The sequence below is a fragment of the Emys orbicularis genome, chromosome 14 (assembly GCF_028017835.1).
Source record: "Emys orbicularis isolate rEmyOrb1 chromosome 14, rEmyOrb1.hap1, whole genome shotgun sequence".
Lineage (NCBI taxonomy): Eukaryota > Metazoa > Chordata > Testudines > Emydidae > Emys > Emys orbicularis.
Window position 1 is genome coordinate 3209735 of NC_088696.1, and position 17317 is coordinate 3227051.

Below are 17317 nucleotides of genomic sequence, written 5' to 3' on the forward strand. Positions count from 1 at the left end.
AGCCAAACGATCAGGCCTCCCGGGGGGGGGGGGGGGAAGGAGGCGGTCAGTTTCTAGCGCTGCAGAGGTACCTGTTGAACCCCCCACTGCCTCCCCGCCAAGCACAATTCACTCAGCACGAGTCTAACGTGGCACAAGCGCCCAGGACAAATGGAGACAGCGGGAAGTTTGCCAAAGATATCCTGCAGCATGACACGGATTGCGCCCGCCACTCCCAATGCGTCTCAGTGCGGAGCTCGCCCTTCCGAACCTAGGGCCGTCCATCCGCTCTGCGCAAACGTAACACACGGACGTGCCTCCGACCCAATGCTGCGGCACTCACCTCTCTGTCCAGCCCAGTTTCAATCACACTGATGACGCCATTCTCAGAGTTGATGGCGAACATCTGGCTGTGGGGTTGTTCAGGTATCTGCTGCAGGATGGAGTAAGTAATGACCCCATTGTAGGTGTTTACACTGTCATCTGCATCTGTGGCTGTCACTTGCATCACAGAGGTACCTAGGCATGAGTTTAGAGTAACACTATTTTTCTAGTTCTAGGACAAAATGAGATTGGAGACGATTCTCCAGGACGTACTGCCAGGAACAATCCCGCCCTGGCCCACCAAGGGGAATGGGGGAAGGTGACTAGATCAACCACCAGGCATTTCCCATCCCTAACGTCTGCCAATTCTTCTCTGCAGTCACCAAAGAAGGGGAATAAGCTTGTAAGCGCCTCGGGGCAGCGCAGGCTGAGCCGTCGGCCCAGAGCCATCGATCTCACTGGGGCGATACAAAGACTAAAGCCCTACGAGCGTCTCACAGGTAAACAGACGGCACAATTTGGAGCCATATTTACTGTTACCAATTAGCTCCTCTGTTCAATTCCAGTTCTCATACCATCCCCTTTAGCGGTATCTGCACCTGCTCCCTGCCAGCCCCAGAGCCTTCTGGGAAGGTAACTGGTCCCTCCGCGGGTTCTGTAGCGAGGCGGGTGGTCAACCCCAGGGTGCCGACTCTCCTGCAGGATCGGGGGAAGGAACTGCTGGGTTGGAAGGGGAGGGAGAGCCTGCTCCAAGCCCTGCCATCCACACGAGCAGCACGCTCTGGACAAGGCGCGTCTGCTCAGTGGGCAGATTTTAGCCCCTTTGGGTTATTCTGGGATTTAAATTCTTCAAAGCAAAATTAACCCAACACTAAAACAGCCCCTGTCTCTCTCTCTCTCCTTGGAGGGAACCCTCCAAAGCCACATCTCATGATCAGTGTGTCTCAGCCCCCACTAGGGGGCTCTGCTCACGTACCTGGCTTGGCTCCTTCTTCTATGGAGCCTGTGAAGACGCTCTGGGTGAACTGGGGTTTGTGGTCGTTCTGGTCGCTCACGGTGATGATGATCTCCATGGGGTCCTCCACGGGCTGCCCATTCGCAGACACAGCGTGGGAAAAGAGCTGCAAAGCCAGCACAGGGTGTAAGGCACCATCAAGCCACCCTGCGAGTCCTGCAGCCGCCTGGCCACAAGCAGCCAGCAGCGCCCGCCAAACCCAGCCATGGCTCCGAAAGCAGCGGCCATGCTTGGCTTGTGCGCGGTGTTCCACACGTCCCTGCAGAACGGGAGCCCGAGCCTGGCTGGCTTAGCCAGAGGGGACTTGCCTTCGATTCCCCACCTCCAGCTGCTGGCTGACCATCCCCACTAGGGTCCTGAGTCCACACGGAACACACCCAGCCTGGGGGTCTGCCCAGCTCAGCCTGTGGCCAGGGTCCGGACAGCAGCCTTCAAAGGGCCCATCCAGCTCCCCTCCACACTCGGAGGATAATCACTGGCTGGCCCATGGACAGTGAGGTCCTGTTACCCAGGGAGGGGCCAGTCTGGGCTGTCCCAACCTGTGTGGATTTATGGTTTCTCCTCCCTGCTGGGCCAAACCCCGACATCAGTAATGGACACGGAGCCACCCGCTAGCCCTGCTCTGCCCAGCCAAGCTTTCGGAGACGGGAGGCGCACACTGAACGTGTCTCCAAGCAGCAGGGGCCCTGCTGAGGCAGCGAGTCAGTGCTGGGCTGTCAGCGCGCTCTAGGCCCGATTCTCACCGGTGCTGGGGCCCCTCAGCTCCCGCTGCAGCTCTCAGCACCTCGGGGAAAGAACCGGGCCTCAGGGCCAAGTGCTGACGTGACCAAGTGACCAGGGCTGGGCACAAAGCAGGAGACGGCACCCAGCTGGGGTCAGCACCTCCTCTCTGGCTTTACTCTGCCGGGCCCTGGGGAAGAGACCGTGAGGGGGAGGAGAGGGCAGCTGCCCTCTGGACCGTGCGGTACAAGAAATGGAGTGAGACCCAATTCACCGGAGCCTCTGGCCCCTTCCCAGCCACCTCCAAGCTCCAGGGGCCATCAGCCCCTGAGAACATGCCCCTGCTCCCTCCACGGCACCCAGGGACTCACCGTGTAGTGGCTGATGTCCTCTCTGTCCAGCGGCTTCGTCACCTGCAGCCATCCCGTCTCCCTTTCGATGATGAAGACGCCCACAGGGGGGGTGTCTGCGCCCTGCCCCGTGATGCTGTAGAAAACCTTGGTCTCTTTGTCCTTGTTGGATTTGATCTGGTGCCGGAGAATGGGAGGGTCAGCTGGTGGATTCTGAGCACCGGGCCTGCCCCAGCCTGTGCTCCCCTCCCCGTCTGTCCAGAACCCCCCAAGTCCCCGAGAAGCTGCCCCTCACATTCAGGCTCCTGCTCAGCACCCCCCCCCCCCATTTGCCCCATGAGAGGATATGGCCGAGGAGGACAGGCCTGGAAGGCGGGTTTGGTGCTACACAAGCCCAGTAGCAGACAAAGGGCTTGGGTGGGTTCTGTTTGTGAACGCTGACAGAGGAGCCGTCTGGGGGCGGATGGAGCCTTCCCCACAGCGCCGCGCTGCATGGCCGCCCTGTGGCCGCAAGCTAGGGCACAAGACCCTGGCAACGAAACGGCTCCTCGGCCCAGCTGGATGCGCTGGGTGGAACCAGGGTGTCTGATCCCAAGAGCTCTTCCAAACAAATGCCACCCACCCATCTCTCCACGCTCCCCCTCTGCCTTCCAGCTACCCCCCGCTGCCGGCTCTCCAAAGAACCCCCCTCCTCACACCCCAACAGTGACACACCCACCACACCGCGCCTGGCTGGGACGCCGGGCCAAAGGCCTCCCCTACCTGAACCAGCGGCTTGGGGAAGGGCCCCCTCTCATTCTCAGGGCAGTTGATTGGAGGGATGACCCAGTCCCTCTTCTGCCTCTTCCGGCTGGGGCGGGACTCTGGGAAGATGAGTACGTCTGCCTGAGCATTGGCGGGGGAGTCCTGCAGGGAGACACACACGGTTCACAGCGAGGTCCCTGCATTAGACACAAGGCGGCTGGAGGTTTTCACAAACCGTCCGAGATCCAGCTACACCCGTTACACAGACAAATCCAGACTCTGGTTCCCCACCTTCTGCTAAGGGCTTGAGGAGCCATTAGCTGCGAGCTCTTGCTAGCTCACCACTGGGCTGGGCTGGACTGGAATGACACGGAACTTCGGCCTGTCCCTTTTCTAGCTGGGCATGGCTTTGTCACAAGGGACCTAACAGGCCCCAGACCAGATTCAGAGCAGCAGCTGCCAGCTCTTTCGACTGCCGCTGCACGTTGAGTGGATGTTTTCAGAGAACTATCCACAGTGCCTCCAAGTTCTCAGTCTTGAGTGGTAACAGCCAAATTAGACCCCATCGTTTTATATGTATAGTTGGGATTATGTTTTCCAATGTGCATTCCTTTGCATTTATCAACACTTTCCTATCCACTTTCTCCACCCCGGTCATGACTGTATAGACCTCTGTCATATCCCCCCTTAGTCGTCTCTTTTCCAACCTGAACAGCCCCCAGCTTTTGAATCCCTCCTCATGCAGAAGCTGTCCCACACACCTAATCAGTTTTGCTGCCCTTTTCTGAACCTTTTCCAATTCCAACAGATCTTTTCTGAGATGGGGCAACCAGCACTGCACGCAGCATTCCAGGTGTGGGCGCACCAGGGATTTATGTAGTGGCATTAGGATGTTCTCTGGCTCATTATCTAGCCCTTTCCTAGTGGTTCCCACCACCCTGGTCGCTTGTTTGGCAGCCACTGCACACCGAGCAGATGTGTTCAGACAACCAGCCGCAGTGCCAATCTGAGAGCACAGGAGCCAGAGCTGGAAGAGATCCAAGCTCCTAACTTAGCGCCAATCCTGCCAGGTGCTGAGTGTCCTTCGCTCCCGCTGACGTGCAGCACCAGGCGCTTGCAATTTACAGCCTCCCTTTCACCCCAACCCTCTGCCGCTCTAGCGCAGCAGCTCCCTGGCAGGAGACTCGGCTTTGCTTTGGAGGACAGCATCCCTGCAGCACTGTGCTCACTCCTGCTCCTCTGCGGGACCAGAGCCTCCTTCTGCTTCCCCTTGGCCTTTCCTCTCACCGAGCTGGAGAGGCAGGGCACACGCCCAACAGGAGCCCACATGGAGGAGGCAGCAGAATGGAGACACCCAGGCTCAGGGACGCCCCCTCCCTAGTGTTCAGGGAGGGAAGACATGGCCTCTGGTTCCCAGCGGGCCGAAGCTGGCAAAGCCTCAGCAGGTGGTACCCAAGGATACTGAGTTTCCTTGCTCGTTTGTAGAGTAAGCCAGCCCCAGGAGAGAGCCGCGGGCTGAACGGCTGCCAGGAGCCTTATCCTGACAGCCGCCCCCCTCCCCCAGCGCAGCAGGCAGAGTGCCACCGGAGCCCCGGGGTCCCGCCCAGGCTCTGCCAGGCAGAGGCAGCACCGCACGCAGCGCAGGCAGTCAGGGGACGCGGCTGCCGCACCTGCACAGAGGCCGTTCTGCTGGCAGAGGATGAGCCCAGACTGGCCCGGGGCCAGCGCTGAGGGAACACAACGGCCCCCGACGGATACCGCGGCAGACGGGTCGCGTGAGTCAGCCCCGCTGGGCTTGTCGCCATACCGTGTGCCGGTGGTGGCGGTGCCCGTGCCCCTCTCTCTTCACGGTAACCTTGGCAGAGTGCTTCTTGCTGGCAGAGTCCCAGGCATGGATGAAAAAGCTCTTTTCGTGCCCGTGGAGCTGGAGGGGACGTTTGACTGAGACGACGCCGTCCGTGTGCACTTTGAAGCGCGTGTCATCCGACAGGTACGCCGTCCGCTTCCTTCCTGCGCAGCCCTCGAAGCTCACTGCAGAGAGGGAGACAGCAAAGCCCGGCGGGAGAAGGGGGTTAGAAGCAGAGCCACCTGCCCATCTGCGTATTCCAGTCCCTGCCCCGCCGGATACCAGGACAGCCAGCAGCTGGACGTTCCTCTCTCTGGACTAAGCCCCACCCGTGCTAACCCCGCCAGCCAGGGGCCCGTATCTCCCGCGCTGCGCCAGGCTCCGGGGTCCTTGCTCTAGGCACTTAGCAGCCTGCTCCCCTGTTCTGGAGCTCGGAAAGCTCAGGACAAAAGTGAGCCAAAGCTGCTGCAGAGAACGTGAAAGGGGACGGAAGGGGCGAACGAGGGGGGCTGGTGTTAAAGCCTGAGCTTTGCCAGCCTCCTCGCCCGTAGCAGTGGGCTGAGGGCAGGTTTCACTGAGCTGCCACCCACCAAGCGCAGGCAGAACCTGGCTCCTTTGCAGCACCGATCTGCGAGTCCGCGAGCAGCTCAGAGGCCAGGCCACAGCAGTGCAGAACATCTGGACTCAGGGACAAGGGCCATTACTAACCCATTAGTCACTACGCGGCTCCCCAGCCACAAAGCCTTAGCAATTCGGCCTCTTCCGAGGGCAGGGAGAGACCGCAGGGTTCAGTGCCCGCTAGCACCGGGCGGGGGGGGGTCGTTAGCGAGGTTCTCAGACTGCAGGGATACGGTGGTTGAGGAGCGAGACTGGGCTATCCCTCGAAATGGAGGTGACTGGGACGTGAACTCTGCCCTGGAGTACTGGGGGCGGGGGGAGTGGTGACCTGCATATTCGCAGAGTCTTCCATGTACACACCAACGGCGAGCTGTACGGTCGATCACCCCCTGGGAAACCCAGCCAGGAAAGCGCCTCAGCCAGGCCTCAGCGGCTGTGACCCAGCCGGTTCGCACTCGAGTTAAAGCAGATGCTGCCCAAGGAAGGGCTGCTTTGGAGCAAGGTTGCCTGACCTGAGATCTCAGGCATTACAGACGCCATTGGCAGCTTTCTCGAGAGAGACGCGTCCCCCTGTAGTCTTCAGGCACCATAACATCCCACCCCATCCTACCTGCTTCTAACCAAAGCTACAGACCCAGCTGCCAATAGCTAACCCCCCACCCCCACCCAGGGATCCTGTACAGGCACAGAACTGACGGTAACCGTCAGTGAGTCTCTCCGGCTCTAGCTGAGGTACCAGTCTCAGGCAGAGGGCGCCCGTGCTCCAGTTTCCTTGGCCCTGGGGACAGCGGCACCTTTGCCAAAGCAAACAAGCAAAGTTTTCCTGAAACAGCAACGCTGGGCTCTGGGCACTGCCCTGCTGGGCTCTGGGCACTGCCCTGGTCTCCTCGGGGGCTGGTGTAAAATGGTTTCACTTGGGGTGAGAGATTGATGGTGGGTTTGGTGGGGCCCACGCTGGGACTATCCGGTAACGAGCTATGCAGGCCCAGCCACCCAGCGCTGCGGGCTCAGGCTGGAAGGGGATTCCCGTAGCTCACAGCCCAGGAGCCGCTGGAGGGGTTTGCTGCACCCTCCCCTCGAAATCAGACCCTGACCGGGGCATCAGCAACTTTTTTTTTACGCGGGTGGTGGTAGTGGGGGGGAGACAGGGGGGCAGCTTCTGTTCCAGACCCCACATATCCTGCATTTATTAATGCAAGCCCCAACTTTGGGGGGGTGGGGGGGGATGGGAGCTTCCCCATGCCTGATCCATGCTGAATGCAGGCTTCCCTCCCCTCCCCTCTGCCCCCCGCACAGCAGGGAGTCCCAGGTGCTGTCTAAGCTCAGGGCTCATGGCAGCCCCACTGCTTTGTCATCACAGCTCCAAGCTAAGCAGGAAATGGCTGTGGGCCCCCACACCCTCCCCTCCCCCAGGAAGCGGGGTGATTAACCTGGGAAGGGAAAGTCTGGAATGCGGAAACTCCCGCTCAGGCAACCATCCCAAGTGGTTACAACTAGCGTAGGTGAGACCCACCTGCCTCTTCCCGGGGGCCAGCCCCCCAGAGCACCGACCGGGCAAGGGGCTCCTTGCCCCAGCTCCCGGATCTCACCCCGAGGAAATGAAGCATTGCCTAATCAGTCTTCCGCCCCCCGGCCCCCGGCAGAGCCCATCCCAGCTAGTGCACTAGGTTATTAATGCTCTGCACGGTGGGGGCGGGGGGGCCAGTAAAAGTTTTCACAGCACAGCCCTGCTTTAATGGCCTCTCTGGCTCTCCTTGGTAGGCCTGCCAGCACCAAACAGGGGAGGGGGGGGCTGTCAGGTGGCAGGGGTGGGGAGAGGGATCGGAGCAGTCAGGGGACAGGGAGCAGAGGGGTTTAGATGGGTCGGGAGTTCTGGGGGGGACTGTCAGGGGGTGGGGAGTGGTTGGATGGGACGTGGGAGTCCCTGGTGTCTGTCTGGGGGTGTGGGTGTGGATAAGGGTTGGGGCAGTCAGGGGACAGGTAGGGGGTAGGGTCCTAGGGGGCCAGTTAGGATGGGGGGAAGGTCTCAGGAGGGGGCAGTCAGGGGACAAGGAGCAGGGAGGCTTAGGTAGGGGGTGGAGTCCTGGGGGGCAGTTAGGGGCAGGGGTCCCAGGAGGGGGCAGTCAGGGGAGAAGGAGTGGGAGGAGGGTTGGGGGTTCTGAGGAGGGCGGGAAGTGGGAGGGAGTGGAAGGGGCAGGGGCGGGGCTAGGGCAGGACTGGGGCGGGGCTCCTCCCATCCTCTTTTTTGATTGTTGAAATACGGTAACCCTACTCCCTTCGCCACCCGGCTCGCAATTACACAGCAGCACAACTTAAGAACTTTTCGCCCAGAGGCTTCTCGGGCTGTGAAGTGTCAGATCAAGAGCATCCAATACCCCAAAGGGCTGCATGTGCGGGGGGGGGGGGGGGTGATTCAGCAAAGTTCATAGGGGGTGGAACTAGGGTCCTGGGGGTCCAGCCACACCCCCTGGCTTGAAGTGGTTTCCATCATACGCAGGGTTTACAGTTTGATTCAATGGCTCTCAGCATCCCCACTGTACAAATTGTTCCAGCACCTGGCAAAGTTATGGGGACAGAAAATCTTTGAAGAGACCCCCTACTCCGCTATCTGAACAGGAGATTTCCTTTCTCCCTGTTCTCCTGCTGAAGAAGAGGGGCCTTCGTTATCTGCCCTCTTTCCCCCATACAAGCCATGACTAACAGGCACCTGCATCAGGGAAGGAAGCCGGGCTGGTTTTAAACAGGACTTTGACCACAGAACCGCTCCTAGGGCGTGTAAAAGTGCTACGTTCACTGTCCCATCCACCAGCCCCAGAGGGCACAGCGGAAACGCAATGCTCTCCTCTGTCCACACTTACCGTAGCATGAGTCCCACGCCTGTGGAAGTGGTTTTGTTTGCGTCTCATGAGCAATGTACAATGGGAAATGTTTCTCTGTCTCTTAACACCTAACCCAGGCCTTCACAACTCGTAAAGCAGCGAGGGCCATATTACTCCAAAGAAAACAGCTGAGGGCCAAAACCCCCACCCCAGCGCCACCCAGCCCCCCCGAAACACAACACCCCCCCCAGCACCACCCGCCCCACGGAAACAACCCCCCCAGCGCCACCAAACCCCCCCCACCGCGCCATCTGCCCCGCGGAAACAAACCCTCCTTCCCCAGCACCGCCCCACTGAAACAGCAGTATTGAACTTCGGTAATATGTTATAGCAGCCCCTAAGGTAGTATAATTAAGGTAAAAGAAAAATGTCTTTTTGCTAGAAGTAGAATAAGATCTTCCCCCCACTTTGTAATCGATTGCCCTGTTGAATGATTGAGGTGTGAATGAGGAAGGCAGGCACCTCCAGACAGCTGCAACCCTTGGAGAGGGCAGGGCCAGCTCTAGGATTTTTGCCGCCCCAAGCAAAAAAATTTTTGGCCGCCTCCCCTTTCTTTTTCGTGCCCCTCTGCCCCCGGCTCCACCCCAACTCCACCCCTTCCGAACCCCTTCCCCAAATCCCCGGCACCGCCTGCTCCCCCGGCGTGCCGCATTTCTCCCCCCTCATTGCTTCCTGCGGGCCCCCCATGACCTCCCGCCCTAGCTCATCTCCACTCCGCCTGCTCCCCAGGGCGTGCTGCCGCTCCGCTTCTCCCCTGTCCCTCTCAGGCGAGGGAGGGGGGAGAAGTGGAGCAGCGGCGTGTTCAGGGGAGCAGGTGGAGCAGAGGTGAGCTAGGGTGGGGGGGGCAGGAAGTAATGGGGGGGTTAGAGGAACCGCTCCCCGCTCCAGCTCACCTCCACTCCACCACCACCGCCTCCCCCGAGCGCCTGCCGCTTCTCCCCCCTCCCTCCCAGGCTTGCCACGTGCGAAATAGCGGTTTCGCACGTGGCAAGCCTGGGAGGGAGGGGGGAGAAGCGGAGCGGCGTCGCGTTCAGGGGAGCAGGCGGAGCGGAGGTGAGCTAAGGTGGAGGGGTGCAGGAAGTAACGGGCGGGTAGAGGAACCACTCCCCGCTCCAGCTCACCTCCGCCGCCTCCCCTGAGCGCCCCGCCGCTTGGCTTCTCCTCCCTCCCAGCCTTGCTGCGCAAAACAGCTGTTTTGCGCACGGCAAGCCTGGGAGGGAGGGAGGAGAAGCGGAGCGGTGGCGGCGCGCTCAGGGGAGCAGGCGGAGGGCGGAGCGGAGGCGAGCTGGGGCAGCAAGGGCACTTTTTCCCCATGCCCCGGAGTCGGCACCTATGATGGCCGGCGCCAGAATGCCGCCCCTAGAAATGTGCCGCCCCAAGCACCTGCTTGTTTTGCTGGTGCCTGGAGCCGGCCCTGGGAGAGGGGATGGGAGCCAGACCAGATCAGTAGAACAGGTCAGCCACCAACTCACCACTCGCCTCCTCAGCCCCCGCCACTGCCTGCTCGCTTGCCTCCTCAGCCCCCCACCCCTCCGGCTCGCTGGCTCACCTGCCCCCCCGCCACTGCCCGCCCACTCGCCTCCTCAGCCCTCCACCCACCCGGCTCGCCTACTCATTCCCTGCCACTGCCCGCTCGCTCACCTACTCAGCCCCCCTCCCTCACCTGCCGCTTGTCTACTCACCCCCCCCCCACCGCGGGCCGCACAGTGAGCCCATCTACTCAACCCCCGCGGGCCGCACAATGAGCAGGCCTGACCTAACCCATTGGTTCTCAAACTGTGGGTCGGGACCCCGTGTTAAGGGGGTGGCTGGGGCTGGCTTAGACTTGATGGGGCCTGGGGCTGAAGCCCAAGGTGCATTGCCTGGGGGCAAAGTCCTTGAGCTTCAGCTTTGGCCCCCCCTTTCTGGGGCAGAGGGGCTTGGGCTTTGCCCCCCCAGGTCAGCAAGGCCCAGGCTTCGGTCCCCCCTCCAGGGTCACATAGTAATTTTTGTTATCTGAAGGGGTTGTGGTGCGATGAAGTTTGAGAACCCCTCAGCCCTGGAGGGGGTCTCGCCTCCTTAGGCGGCAGATCCCTTAGCAGACAAGTGGTCTCGCTGGCCACCAGCACTGAGGCAGGTCACCCTCCGTGCATGCTCCCAGAGACCTGTTACACAGCAGGTACACACATGGCAGCTGGCTGGATACATGAACGGAAAGGTGCTTCCACCAAACCCCCCCCCACACACACACACCTTCACAACCACAGCAGGCTTCGGTCGCTGCTATTTTGGGTAATAGCCTAAGGCCAGTTCCCTCCACTAAGTATTAGAAACAAACACGTGTTGGGAAGTTCAGCGTCAATCCATGTTGGTGGGAACCAAAAAGCTTCTCGGTTAGAACCGTGACACCCAAGTCAGGGAGTGGGGCGATTTTGGCAGAAACCAGCGTGGGACGTTTTGATTCCAAGCAAAGGCTTTTGGCTGTGTTGTGTGTTGTAAAAGCCTCATTTTGTCATGGAGAAGAGTTAGCTAGATGGCCAAACACCCCGATCAGGGTTAGAGAGCGTGCAGTTCTTCTATCACACAGGAACGGTGGGTGGAGCAGTTTGCCCATACCTGGCTTGTCTACACCCAGACTTCCTAAAAACTGGATTCGTTAAACTGAGGGAAACCCCTCGGGGGAAACTCATCTGGTTTTAAACTGGTGATAGTGGTTGAGCTTGAGCCCATAGATTTATCACTGAAAGTTACACAGATAAGCCAGATTTAAACCCCAGGAGCATCCACCCACAGATGCACCCATTTAACCCATCTCGCCTTTCGTTAAACCAGTGCCGGTGCGGTGCGTGAGCAGACCAGGCCTTCACACAAGTGACGGTCTCCGCACGCACTGAATGGACTGACAGCCCCTGAAGGCCTCTGCCACCACCCCTGGATCAGTCTTTCCTCGGATCACCTGGGAATGGGGCATTTTCCTTAGGGGAGCGGTGGCTCTGCCTGACTTTGGCAGGTGCGGAGGGATCAGTCAGCATTCTGCACTGGAAGCTGATCAGCTGCAGGGGCAGCACCCAGATCTCAGGGGAGTTCTTGTTACCACTTCTCTACTCTTACCATGCCCTGCAAGTCAGTATCCCCAGAATGTCCATCCTATGGGCTCTCCGGAGTCGCCGCACTTGTCTGGAGACAGGCCTCGAAGCTAAAGGAGGCCCAGAACCAAACGCCCTTAGAAGGCAGCTCAGGCAGTCCTGGATTGACACCATCACTCCGACAAGTGCTTTGTAAGAGTCCGCTTTGAAAGACAACAAAGACCTAAGCCCCTTCCAGCAGGGGCTCAGTTCTCCCGCCCTCGCTCTCACGGAGTAGCTCCACTGGCTCAGTGAGAAAGGGGAGCAGGATCTGGCCCATGGCTATTGGGAACCAGGTCAGGCCCCAGCATGAGAATCCAATTTTCAGTGTTGATCTTCAGTGAAACCAGGGAGTCCGCGGCCACCCACCAAGCCAGCCACTGCAGAGCTTGGGTTCACCCAGATTCTTGCTGTGCTTGACAGAAGAGCCAGGACCCAGTTCGGCTGTGCACTTCCCCACTTGGCACCGTTGGGGGAAGAACCCCAGCCCGGGTGTTGCAAGGGAAGGCTCTGGGGGAGGAAGATGCATTCCACTTCAGGGGTGTCACATGAGTTGGGGGTGGGGGGAAGAGACTGTTAAAAGGCTCCTGGACAAACAGACTTTTGGTTGTGGGATTGTTTCTGCACTGAGTCTGGGAACGGTTGTTTACTGTAAATCAGGGGTTCTCAAACTTGTGTACTGGTGACCCCTCTCACACAGCAAGCCTCTGAGTGCGACCCCCTTTATAAATTAAAAACACTTTTTTATATATTCAATACTATTATAAATGCTGGAGGCAAAGTGGGGTTTGGGGGAGGCTGACAGCTCGCGACCCCCCAGGTAATAACCTCACGACCCCCTCAGGGGTCCTGACCCCCTGCTGTAAATAACGGCCCAGTTATGATTCCATTGCATGGCTTAGAGCCGTCAGAAATGGCTTTAGTCACCTAGTGACACCTGCGCCATTCCCAACCCCGCACCGACGCAGACAGCAGCACCCAAGCACTGAGATGAAGGGAAGCGTCCCTCAGAAAGGCGTCACTTCACCCCAGCGGTTGTTTTGCTCCCAGTAAATTCCAGCACGGGCCCCATTTCGGGAGCAGAATGCTGCTTGGGAGCAGTTTTCAGGAGCAAGCGCTCCTCAGAGTAGGCTCGGATTCCCGGTTGCCGAGTATGATCTGCTGCGCAGTGGCTCGAAGCAGCACAGGTATGGAAGGGGTCTGCCTGTTAAGGGTCACTGAGATAGACCCAGGGAAAACTTCTCCCTAGAAAGAGGGGATGCACTGCTGGCAGCCACCCAGAGAGCTGGGGAGGTTATTGGCCCAGGCTCCCCTCAGGAGGCCACGTGGCCCCAGGAGAGGAGCATTTCCAGGTTCCAGACGCAGGGGCTAAGCAACTGCAGCGGGGGAGGACGGAGCAGAGGCTCACCAGCCCGAGAAGGATTCCTGCCTGTGCGCAGCTTGTCCCCGCTGCCATGCAAGGAAACAGGACGGGCGTGCACAGCGTAAAACAAGTTACGCTAAGAAAATTCCTTGAGTCAGCATCAGCGATTTCTCATCCAGACAGGAGCCACCCTGCAGAGCCCTGGAGTCTGGCTACCAAAGGGGAACAAGCACCATCCCAGCACTCTGGCGTACCTGCTTCTCTCTGCGCGTCACAGTCCAGGAATCTCTTTATTGAAGCACTCATCCAGCACTCTCCAGGGGAAGGGGGGGGGAGGGATTGTCTTTATTACAGTGACTTGTGCAAGGTGTCTCAGCAAGCCAGCTGCAGAGCCAGCAACAAACCCCCAACTCTCCTGCCCCTAGTCCTGGGCTCGACCCCAGGGTACAATGCTGGCCCTTATGTCGTGATGGAAGCTTGAGCCTTTTCACGGGAAAAGGTGCAACCACATTCTCTAGAGAAGCCAGCCAGTGAGGTAGCAAATGTTTCCATGAACCATCAGAGTTGGAAGGCTGGGAGTGGGAGCCCCACAGTGGTTTGCATTTGCAGAGAGGGATTCAAGGGTTACATTGTAACTGGTTTTGAATTGCATCACAGTTCAAAGGCTGGGACGCCAGTGAATGCTCTGCGTGAGGCGGCCTCGGAGAGGACTGGCTAATTCAGCCAGTGGAAAACCTTGTGCAGACGCCCTAGGTCCCGGAAGGGCCTTAGAGGACAAAAGGAGAAGAGCTTTATTGTTCTACCCAAAACGAAGAGCGAGCCCCGGCAGGACAGAACGCCTAGAGCTGGAGGAGTTCTAGCCCAGGAAAGCTTATGTTCAAATAAATGTGTTAGGCTCTAAGGTGCCACAAGGACTCCCATTCTTTTTGCTGAAACAGACTAACACGGCTGCCACTCTGAAACCTCTCATCCACCTTGTGTCTCTAATATCCTGGAACCAACAGCAGCCTCTACGCCTGTCTTTTAGCCTCCTGCAGCAGGGAGTTACATAGGTGGACTATATAAACCACCATCCTTATAGTTGCTCTAGGCTTATTGCTCTTCAGTTTCTTTGGGTGCTTCCCTCTGTCCCAGCAAGATTCTAGCCCAGGGGTAGGCAACTAATGGCATGCGTGCCAAAGGCGGCACGCGAGCTGATTTTCAGTGGCACTCACACTGCCCGGGTCCTGGCCACCGGTCCGGGGGGGCTCTGCATTTTAATTTAATTTTAAATGAAGCTACTTAAACATTTTTAAAACCTTATTTACTTTACATACAATAGTTTAGTTACATATTATAGACTTGTAGAAAGAGACCTTCTACAAACGTTAAAATGTATGACTGGCACGCAAAACCTTAAATCAGAGTGAATAAATGAAGACTTGGCACACCACTTCTGAAAGGTTGCCGACACCTGTTCTAGACCCTGACAACTGGAAAGTGAAACTGACCAGACGCTATAAACCAGGGGTTCTCAAACTGGGGGTTGGGACCCCTCAGGGGGTCACGAGGTTATTACATGGGGGGTCGCAAGCTGTCAGCCTCCACCCCAAACCCCGCTTTGCCTCCAGCATGAATAATGGTGTTAAATATATTTAAAAGTGTTTTTAATTTATAAGGGGGTCGCACTCAGAGGCTTGCTATGTGAAAGGGGTCACCAGTGCAAAAGTTTGAGAGCCACTGCTATAAACAAAAGCCTGTGTAAGGCACCAGGCAGGTTATTGTCACTGTTTACTCCCCTGGTTTGGATCAGCAGCACAAACGGTGAAAAGTAAGTTTGACTTTTAAACCTCTTTCAGTCTAACAACCTAAGGGAAGGAAATGGGTTTAAAAAACATTTCAACCTGACGGTGTCCCTAAGGTGAAGGCAGCACTCCAGACGTGGACAGACTAGTGTCTGGTGGATACAGAGAACACTCTATTCGTAGTCTTAAAAAAATAGTATGCACCTTGCATCCCCTTTGCTTTAACTGCTACTGGGCAGAGAGAAAGTCAGTGGAGAGCATAGCAGCCATTCCATTCATCATAACGGGACCCTGAGCAGATCTTAAATAGCACCGCCAGCTCAGGGTGCTTTATGTAAATGGGGGAAGGCAGCTAAACACCTTCTGTAATGTACTGTTTACTTCTGCCTTTGCTCATGCACAACTTGCTGATCCACCCTGGAGTCAGAGCTCTTACCCAGCAAACCTGTAGGTGTAAACAGGAGTCTGCCCTTGTGAAGCGCTGACACCTGGGAGCTCTGTAATCACAAAGAACTGCTCAGAGGGATCAAGAGAATGAAGAATTTTCCATGATGCATTGAGTGGACAAAGTCACACTTCTGCCTGAACTGAATCACTTCTGTAACGAGTAACCCCCGAGATCCCATCACTGACAGAGCAGAGCAAAGCACTCTGTTTCCCAGGGTTTTTTAAGTTGGTGCATTTAGCCACAATTTGTACAGAGTCAGGTTTATTTCTTCCCCTGTAGAGTGTGTTCTTTCCCCGCCCCTTGGGCAGCGGCAGAGAAGAGCAAGGTTGTGTTTGTTTTGTTAAAGAGCAAACTGTGGACTGGGGGGAGGAGACTCTCGGGCAGGTGTACCATTGAAACCACTTTTAACTCATTCTTTGCAATTGACTAAATTCCCAGCTGATGGGTTCCTTTGAGCAAAAGCAAACAATCAGAGGATTAAATCTACACTCTGCCAATTTCACCCGGTCTCTTCTCCCACCCAGAAAGCTGAATTCTGCTCAGTATCCATGCGCCATTCGCACTCAGAGGATGGCGGTCAAGCCACGCCCACCGCCAGGCTAGCTAAAGGAAAACTCTTTGAAGCCATTAGAATCACATCGTTCCAATTCATTACAAAACGTAGGCTGTCTCATCATCTCCTCCAGCAGCAATTTGCTGTCGAGGTATCCAAACCTATCCTTCCACCCCTGAGCAGCACCATTAGTCTGCACCTTGCAAGGGGCTTCTTCCATGGGCAGTGGGTGAACCCCTGGCTTGGGGAGGCTAGCCCCCCAGCCCCACCCCTTCCAACCGAGGCCCTGCCCCTTCTGCACCCACCGGAGCCCAGCCCCCACTGTGGCCACTGGCCCCTGCCCAGCACCCCCAGCTGCCACCCCACTGTGGCCACTGGCCTCTGCCCCAGCCTAGTGCCCCCAGCCTCCCTGGATCACGCCATCGGGGCTGCGCCACCGAGCCCGACCCCCAGCCGGCCAGCCAGGCCCCCTGCCCCTGAAGGCGCCCCCTGGCCAGCCCCCAGCCCCAGCGCTGAGCAGGCTGACAGGCAGGCGGTGCGGCCCCAGCGCCGGGAGGACGGGCAGCGTGGCACAGCCCTGGGGGCACACTATGGCCCCCAGGCTGCCTGCCCCAGCCTCTGGCACAGAGGGAACAGCAGGCAGGATGGGGCCTGAGGGCGGAGCATGGGCGGGGACACGTCAGGCTGTTCGGAAAGGCAGAGCCTTCCCATACCTACGATACCCGCCACCCATGGCTTCTTCACTGCAGTATTGCCAGGGTCCAATGTTACGGACTAGAGCAGCGGTTCTCAAACTGTGGGTCGGGACCCCAAAGTGGGTCACAAACCTGTTTTAATGGGGTCACCAGGGCTGGTGTTAGCCTTGCTGGGGTCCGGGCTGAGGCCAAAGACCGAGCCCCAGCACCTGGGGCCAAAGCCAAAGCTCAAAGACTTCAGCCCTGGGTGGCGGGGCTCAGGTTACAGGCCCCCCACCTGGGGTTGAAGCCCTTGGGCTCTGGCTTTGGCCACCCTGCCCAGGACAGCGGGGCTCAGGCTTCGGTCCCCCTTCCTGGGGTCGTGTAGGAATTGTTGTTGTCAGAAGGGGGTCGTGGTGCAATGGAGTTTGAGAACCCCTGGACTAGCTCCACCAGTCTTGCAGCAACGCTCCCTGCCCACAGCTTTTGGGACTCTCCTGGGGATGTACCGGGGGAAAGATAATGCAGGTAAAATTAACACAAACCAAAGGGAAAACATCTCGCACCACACCTAACTGCGTGTGTTGGGGAGGGGGGTTTGGTCACAGCCCCCTGGCTCACTCAGTCCCGTGGCAGGATAGGCCGGGCACCACAGAATAGAACACGTTCAGACCTTCACATTCCGGCCCGGCGAGCAAACGGTGGGAAAGGGTTAGAGTCAGTGGCGCTGATTTGCCTGCAACACACGCAGCTTCCCAGCAACAAGAGGCACTGTGAGGACACCCCGCCGCTCTCAGAGAAAGGAAGGTGCCATTTTCGGAGTGCCGGTTCGTCCTGGGAATTGCCCAGTGCACCGCAGAGGGCAGCCTTGCACCCTGTGGGCGTGGTGCAGCGAGGGTTCTGGGGTTCACAGCAC

General features: G+C 58.1%; 1 protein-coding gene across 1 annotated transcript in view; it reads right to left on the reverse strand.

The window, feature by feature from the left end:
- The window catches only part of CDH1 (cadherin 1), a 42378-nt gene that overhangs the window by 10155 nt on the left and 14906 nt on the right, over positions 1–17317 (reverse strand). The window contains exons 3-7 of the mRNA XM_065416493.1: positions 4940–5163; positions 3151–3294; positions 2410–2565; positions 1280–1424; positions 323–498 (exon numbers count right to left, since the gene is read on the reverse strand). Of these exons, the coding sequence (XP_065272565.1) occupies positions 323–498; positions 1280–1424; positions 2410–2565; positions 3151–3294; positions 4940–5163 (845 nt within the window). The remainder of the gene's footprint in view (positions 1–322; positions 499–1279; positions 1425–2409; positions 2566–3150; positions 3295–4939; positions 5164–17317) is intronic.